Source organism: Mus caroli, chromosome 2 (assembly GCF_900094665.2).
Source record: "Mus caroli chromosome 2, CAROLI_EIJ_v1.1, whole genome shotgun sequence".
Taxonomy (NCBI): domain Eukaryota; kingdom Metazoa; phylum Chordata; class Mammalia; order Rodentia; family Muridae; genus Mus; species Mus caroli.
The window spans coordinates 125,435,926-125,444,211 of record NC_034571.1 but is presented as its reverse complement, the minus strand read 5'-3'; the positions used below and the strand labels follow the sequence as shown (position 1 = coordinate 125,444,211).

The 8,286-nt window shown below is 42.0% G+C and overlaps 1 protein-coding gene across 1 annotated transcript; it reads left to right on the top strand.

The window, feature by feature from the left end:
• Window positions 1–6: 6 nt before the first annotated feature.
• On the top strand, window positions 7–2,201 carry LOC110289627 (zinc finger protein 322). Its single transcript, XM_021155917.2, has one exon. The coding sequence runs from the start codon at window positions 84–86 to the stop codon at window positions 1,314–1,316; it is 1,233 nt and encodes a 410-aa protein (XP_021011576.2). The 5' UTR covers window positions 7–83; the 3' UTR covers window positions 1,317–2,201.
• Window positions 2,202–8,286: the final 6,085 nt, after the last annotated feature.

Below are 8,286 nucleotides of genomic sequence, written 5' to 3'. Positions count from 1 at the left end.
TGCAAATGAATGAAAGGCTTAAAAAAGATATATTTTTGAAGTTACCAGAAAAATGACTATGAAAACAGGGATCAAGAAGACTGATGGAAAGCCACTTAGGAGAGAACCATAGAAGATGTACACTTCAGAAGAGAAATGTAACCAGAGAACTCAAAAACGGAAAACATACCATGTATGCCCTCAAAAGGGGGAAAAAGATTTATATTCGTGTACATGAGATTACTCAAATAGATAATCAAACATATCAGTGCCTTGAACGTGAACAAAACTTTTGTGAAAACTTAGCACGAATGTGTGAGAGAACATATACCGAGGAGAAACCTTATAGATGTGATATGTGTGAGAAAACCTTCATNCAAAGTTCAGATCTTATTTCCCACCAGAGGATCCATAATTACGAGAAACCTTATAAGTGTAGCAAATGTGAAAAGAGCTTTTGGCACCACTTAGCCCTTTCAGGACACCAGAGAACTCATGCAGGTAAAAAGTTTTATACCTGTGACATCTGTGGCAAGAATTTTGGTCAGAGTTCTGATCTGCTTGTCCACCAGCGAAGCCATACAGGTGAAAAACCTTATCTGTGTAATGAGTGTGATAAATGCTTCAGTCGAAGTACAAATCTCATAAGGCACCGAAGAACTCACACAGGTGAGAAACCGTTTAAGTGTCTGGAATGTGAAAAGGCTTTTAGTGGGAAATCAGATCTTATTAGCCACCAAAGGACTCATACCGGTGAAAGGCCCTACAAATGCAATAAATGTGAGAAAAGTTACCGACATCGGTCTGCCTTCATTGTGCATAAAAGAGTTCATACTGGGGAGAAGCCGTACAAGTGTGGTGCCTGTGAGAAGTGCTTTGGCCAGAAATCTGACCTTATTGTACACCAGAGAGTCCATACAGGAGAGAAACCATATAAATGCTTGGAGTGTATGAGAAGTTTTACTCGGAGTGCCAACCTAATTAGGCACCAGGCAACTCACACTCATACTTTCAAATGCCTTGAATATGAGAAAAGTTTCAACTGTAGCTCAGACTTTATTGTACATCAGAGAATTCATATGGAAGAAAAACCACATCAATGGTCTATGTGTGAGAGTGACTTCCTCCTAGGTATGGACTTCGTTGCCCAGCAGAAAATGAGGACTCAAACAGAGGAGCTCCATTATAAATACAGTGTATGTGATAAAACCTTTCATCATAGCTCAGCCCTTCTTCAACATCAGACAGTGCACATTGATGATGAATACATCTGTAATATGAGTGAAAAAGGGCTTGATCTAAGTTCTCACGCATCGGAAACCTCACGTATGTCTTGACAAGAAGTCATGTAACCTTAAAAATATATTTACATATCAGAATTCAGTAAGTGAAAGACTCCTAGGTAAATTTCAGATTTCCCTTAGATCTCAGACTTCATTGGAGTTCAGAGAGTCTACAGTCTTAGGAACTGTAAGAAAAGTTTAAATGCAGAGAGTGGCCCTGTCAGGACACCTTTATTANCCACAATTGCAAAGAACTCCACAAATGCTCTGGGTTTTGGAAAACCATCACAAGATTCATACAGGTAGGAAGCTTTACAATGCAGTATGAGAGCTCTCCAGCAGTGTTAAGTCCTCATCTTTACAAGACAAGTCACACCAGAGAACAACCATGTAAATGTTTTGTATTGGCAGTACTTCAGACAGTGAGTATGTCTTATTGGATATCAGAAAAATCACCCTGGGGAGAAGCCCCAGACATTACAGGCAAAAAGCTGCTTACAGAACTCTGACTTCCTTACCCCTCAGAGAAGCCATACTGGGGTAAATGGATATTTGGGTGTGGCGAAAACANGTGTTGGAGNGTCNTACTTGGGTTTCCATCCTCCTAGACGAAAATCAGAGGAACAATAAGTATCTGAATGAAGAAAGCTTATTAATGTTCAGCTCTTGGAGCATATCAGGGAACTCACATTAGTGAAAACCCGTAAATGCATTGTGTCTGAGAAGCTAGAAAGAAGTCTTACTTAGTCAGGCCCCAGAGAATGAGTTCTACGGAGGAGTTGTTCCAGGAAGAGATCTAATTGTGGGTGAGAATCTGTATATATGCTGTTCATAGTTGAACCACATTGTGGAAAAAAAAAAATGAAAAAACTAGAGTTGTATGGAAATAATGCCCTAGCAACCCAAAAGCTGGAGGAGCTGGGGCAGGCCAGCGCGGGTCGGGGGGAACTCAGGTGAAGATGCTTTCCTTTTGTCTCAGCCGATTAATGATTGCTTTGGTTTCACTTTAAAATTTTCATAAATTCAATAAAGGAAAGAACTGTAAAAAAAAAAAAAGGAAATGTAATTGAGGAAAATACGTAATAAAAAATATTTAAAAAAAAAGAAAAGAAAGGTCAAGAAATTGGGAAAAAAAGAAAGAAAGAAGGGTATTTTCATTTTACAGATGAAGAAACAAGAAAAAAGTAGATAAATGAATTTTTTTCCCCAAAGAGAGCATAGTACAGTACATATAGGAATAGATTCTAATTGCTGAGACCCATTTACTGTGTCGGGGATATAGATGTTTTGTGTGAATTTATGCTCAAATCAGAGTGTTTCTACTAAAAGCAAAGCATATACGTAGTTAAAAATTAACCTTTTATTTTTCTTTTATGTGTATTGGTGTTCTGCCTGCTTATTTGTACATGCAGTGACAACACATGCCAGATGGGGGCATTGGGTCCTTTGGATCTGGACTTAGAGATGGTTCTGAGCTGCCCTTTTAGAGCCAGGAATTGATCTGGGTCCTCTGCAAGAACTACTAATGCTTTCTTTTTTATTTATTTATTTATTTTTATTTTAATGGTGAAAAAAAGTGCATGTATTTAGAATTAGCCATATGGACTCAGTTTAGATTATCTCAATCTTGTTGGCAACATCTAGGGCATCATAATTAGGAGCCAAGCGAACATACACCTTTTTCTCTCCATCAGGCCTTATCAGGGTATTGACTTAGGCCACATCAATGTCAAAGAGTTTCCTGATGGCCTGTTTGATCTGATGCTTGTTGGCCTTGACATCCACAATGAACACAAGCGTGTTGTTGTCCTCTATTTTCTTCATGGCTGACTCGGTGTTCAGTGGAAATTTGATGATAGCATAGTGGTCAAGCTTGTTTCTCCTGGGCACACTCTTTCAGAGGCTATTTTGGCTGCCTCTGGAGCCGCAGGGTCTTGGGCCGCCGGAAGGTGGGTGGTGTTTGGATCTTCTTTTTGTGCTGTGGACGCCTTTTAGCACTACCTTCTTAGCTTTCAAGGCCTTTGCTTTGGCTTCTTTGGGAGGGGCAGGAGCTTCCTTCTTTGCTTTCAGCGCCATTTGGTGAAAACACAACTAATGCTCTTAACTGCTGAGCCATCTCTCCAGTCACAAAAGTATGTAATCTCAAAAGCAAATTTATGCCTTAACTCTATTGTCAATAAATCTACATGTCAATTTCCCATGGTTCCTTCACGATGGAAATGTAGACTATCCAAATGATTATTATCCACATGTAATAATTCTTCTAGAACTTGCACCTCTAACTTCAAGAGAGAGGTTCTGGGGTTGGAGAGATGGTTCAGCGGTTAAGATTTGTTCAGCTCTTTGAAAGGACCTAAGTTCAGTTCCTAGCACCCACATCAGGCACTCACAGCCACCCATAACTCCAGCTGATATCATCTTGATATCTTTCTGATGCCTCTGGCCTCTGAAGACATCTGTACTCACATGTACTCACAAATAAAAATATTCTTTAAGATAAAAATAAGTTCTGTGCACCCACCCCATGAAATATTGGATTCTAGCCACAACTACAAAAAGAGTATAGGAAAGGATGCTCCGGGGTTTCCAAAGTTAGCTCGTAAAACCCAGTACCTGGCTTTCAGTCAGCTGCCTGGAGTCCTCTTGCCCTGCCCAGATAAGAATGATGGGTAGGTGAAATATCAGTGCTGGCGGTCCTGGGCCCTTGAGAGTCTAGGGCCTAGGAGAAGTTCAGGAAGACCCAGAGGCATATAGATCCAATCTAAAAGTTGGGGGACTAGTATTGCTTCAGGCTTTAGAAACTTGGTCTCCCAGCACTCGGCTTGGAGGGTTATTGTTCTTGGTTTGAACTTCCAGTAGACCTTCTAGAAATCTGGCAGGAATCTGACCTTGGGCTAGGACAAGAAAGTAGGCTCAAGATGAGTAGAGCTAAGGAATGTGTTCTTTGTATCTTGATGGGCCAAGACTCTGGATACAGTAATGTTGGGACCTTTGTTTATGCTTTGTTTGCTCCTTAACTACTCTGTCCATGCTTCGTTCGTTTCTTGAATGCTTTGTTTATGCCTTAGGACTCACCATATTCTTTGTATGTACCTAGAATGACATAAAGGCAGACTGGGAAATAATGAACCCGCTTCAGCCTCAGCACTGGCTGGGGTCGTGCTATGGTGTTGTCTAGTTGTCTTTGTCTTTTCAATCCTCCCTCCCTCCCTCAAGACCCTGTTGACTGACTGAGCTGGCTTGGTCATGTTCTTATAAGAGACAATAGAGTAGAGTCTCTTTCCTTGTTGGTCTCCTTCTACCGCCTTCCTTTTCCCCTTTTTTCTATCCCTCCCCTCCTTTTCTCCATGCACTAAAGAAAGGCCACATGTGGACATAGTCAGAAAGCAATCACCATTGCAATCCAAGAGGCAAAGTTCCATCACCAGACAACACATCACTCAGGACATTGACTTGGACTTCTACATTTCAGAATTGTTGAGAAAGAAAGTTTATTTTCTAACACAGTCAGTCTATGGTGCTTTGTCAAAGCTGTCCAAGGAGTCTAGCACAGGCATCTCTCTGGAACTGAGGGAAAAATTCTAGAATATTAGTGAAATACTAATATACCTTTAAATAATTAGTGAGTTATCAGCAGACTAAAAAAGTACTCCCTGGACTGGAGAGATGGCTCTTTCGAAGGTCCTGAGTTCAAATCCCAGCAACCACATAGTGGCTCACAGCCATCCGTAATGAGATCTGACTCCCTCTTCTGGAGTGTCTGAAGACAGCTACAGTGTACTTACATATAATAATAATAAAAATCTAAAAAAAGAAAAAACAAAACAAAACTTTCCAACATTCTAGACTGAGGCAGCTCCTCCAGGTGAATGAGTGCTTAGGGCTGTTTCCTCCTTGGGGCTGTCCTTAGTTGGGAAGTAACAGCTGTAGAACTGAGCTGTGGTTTTTCTGTAGTCCCAAAGAGTAAAGGGCACAGTAACAGCTATTAAAAAAAGAAAAGAAAAGAGAAAGAAAGAAAGAAAGAGAGAGAGAGAGAGGAGAGAGAGAGAGAGAGAATGTCACTTAGCAAAACCTGCCCTGGGAGGTGATTCTGATCTTCCGTTTGGCTGGGACCAAGCTATCTTTTCAGAGTGAACAGAGAATGAAGCCAAGTTCCTGAAGGATTAAAGCTGGCCCACATCACTGGAAGAATCTAAGGAAATGCTCTTTTTGTTTTAATTTAACATTTATATAAGGACTCATTATGTTCCCCTAGTTATTTCCTATAATCCTGTTTTGGCCCCACAAGTGCTGGAATTACAGGCATGTGTAGCCACACAGTCTAAGGAAGCTAAAGGTTTAATCTGGACTAGAACTAAAGTGGTTTGTGTTACCTTCGGATGACAGTGGAGGGGAACAGAACTCTTCTGTGGGGAAAGATGCCTTCATCCAGGTCTCAAATGATTCCCACATATGAATTCTGTATAAGTGTACAAAGATAATATCACACAGAGGAACAAGCCTGTATTAACAAGAACCCCCCTCCAACGGAAGCAGACCTACAAATATTTGAGTTATAAATTATCAATCAAAAAATAATATAATTTGTTTTCTATGTTTAAAGGCACACACACACACACACATACACACCCCTTGAAAATATCACTACAAAAGCCTAGCATGGTGCCTTGCATCTTTAATCCCAGAATTTAGAAAGCAGAGGCAGGTGGCTCTATAGGAGGTTGAAGCCAGCCTGATCCACGCACAGAGTTCCACACCAGCCAGGGATACATAGAAAGATACTATCTTAGGGTACATATCATGACAAGAAACAGCAAGCAAAATTCAAAACCCTGATAGCACGTGTGGGAAAGGACTAAATGAAGTCCTCATTATTCTGTTTGATCTGTCATAACAAAATACCACAGGTCATATGCCCTAAAGAATGCAGATTTAGGGTTGAGGGGATAGCATGGTTTGTAGTGCACTTTGCTACAGTGCACAGAGCCCTGGCTTGGTGTCTAGTACCACGTAAAACTGGCCCATGCTAGTGATCCGAACACTTAGGAGTTGAAAGCAGGGAAAGCCTGAAGTTCAAGGTCATCCTCAGCTATGTAAGCAGCTTGAGGCCAGCCCGGGGCGCTGGTCAAGGGTTCTCTAGTGGAACAGAATGAATATATATCAAAAAGAGATTTATTACACTGGCTTACACAATACAACCAGAGTACTCCGGCAATGGTTGTCTTACACCAGAGAAACCAAGAGTTCACCGGTTGCCCAGTCTACAGGCTAGATCTCCCAGCAGCTGTTGTGGCATGGAAGGCCTTGCCCCTGCAAAGCCACAGGGACAGGCTAGATCCTACAAGCAGCTTCTCTCTTAGTCTATTCTAACCCAGTGAGGTTGACAGCCTGATAAGCTGTGTGTGCAGAGGAAGTAAGCTGCTGGGGGGAGGCTTCGAGGGTTTATAGCTTTGTCCCACTTCCTGGTTCTTTCTGTCTGCTTCTTGTGTTTAGATGAAAATGTGATCAGTCAGCTTCCTGATTCTCCCACCATGCCTTACCTTCCTGGCCACTCTGGACTTTCCCCCAGGAACAGTAAGCCAAAATCAATCTTCTATAAGTTCTTTTTAGTCAATGTTTTATCACAGCAATGGAGAAGCAGCTAATACCACATACATACACAACCATACATACACACTCACACACACCACACACACCTATACAAAGTAGATTCCATGATGAGATAAGATGTGATATTTGTATTTCTGGTTCTAGCTCACTGACTATCATGTTCAGGTCTACCCATTTTCCTGGAAATGACATAACTCATTTTTCTTTGTGGCCAAATAAAACTCTACTGTGCTCTCAGGTGTGGTATAGGGAATATTAGCTTTTGTTGTTGTTTTGTTTTTAACGTGTGTGGGAGGGGTGTCTCTTTTGCCTGCATGTGTGTATGTCTCTGTGCCACTGGTACCTGAGGGGTCAGAAGGTGTCACATCTTCTGGAACTGTAGTTACAGAGAGCTGTGAGCTGCCATGTGGGTGCTGAGAATTGAATCCCGGTCTCAACTGCTTAGCCATTCTCCAGCCCCAGGAATATTTTAGTATTTTGAGGGACTTCCATACTAGTTTACATGGTGGCTGTAGCAGTACACATACCTCTCAGAACTGTAAGGTACACACACACACAGTACATCTTTGTCAACATTTGCTATTGTTTGTGTGGTTGGGTTGGTTTTGATGAGATGAGGTTTCACTCTGTGGCCTAGGCTGGCCTTGAACTCTCAGCTATCTTTTGGGTTCAGTGTAATGCACATTATGTTGATCAATTTTCTTGCTCTTGCCAAAAGCAGAGTCTGGGAACAAGAGATGAACCACCTCTCAGATTGGAACACGTTCATGAACGTCCTCCAAAGCTCTTTGTCCCTGGGGCAGGCTGACCTCTCATCTCTGGGGCAGGAAGAGAGGACAACAACCAGAGGCTATGGATATTTAATCTATTGCAACATTGTAAATGACTGGAAGGTAAACTGTTTCCCATAGCAGATCCAGTTGTTTACCGCCTGCTTAAGAATGCCAACAGTAGGAACAGGGTGGTAGAAGTTCATCCATGGAGAAACTGCTCTACTTTGCCAGGACTCTCCTCATTATTTCTGCCAGATGCTGCAAGGGTCAGATTTGATGGTCTTACTGTTGCTTGTTCTCCTAGCCAGCTTACTGCAGTTGTTCCTACTGGATGTTGTAAGTTTCCAACACCATAAAGTGTTGTTACCATGTGTCTGCTGCTACCACCTATCTACTATCTATTCTCTTGCTTGCTACGTGTTTACTACCCTACTCATCTGAAACCCCAAGCATAACCAGTGTCAATCTATCTCCATATGGAACCCAGGTGTGAGTCACTACACTCAGCTTGCTCTTGTGTGTGTGTATAAAAAGTATGGGTCTCAGGGGCTGGTGAGATGGCTCAGTGGGTAAGAGCACCCGACTGATCTTCCGAAGGTCCAGAGTTCAAATCCCAGCAACCACATGGTGGCTCACAACCA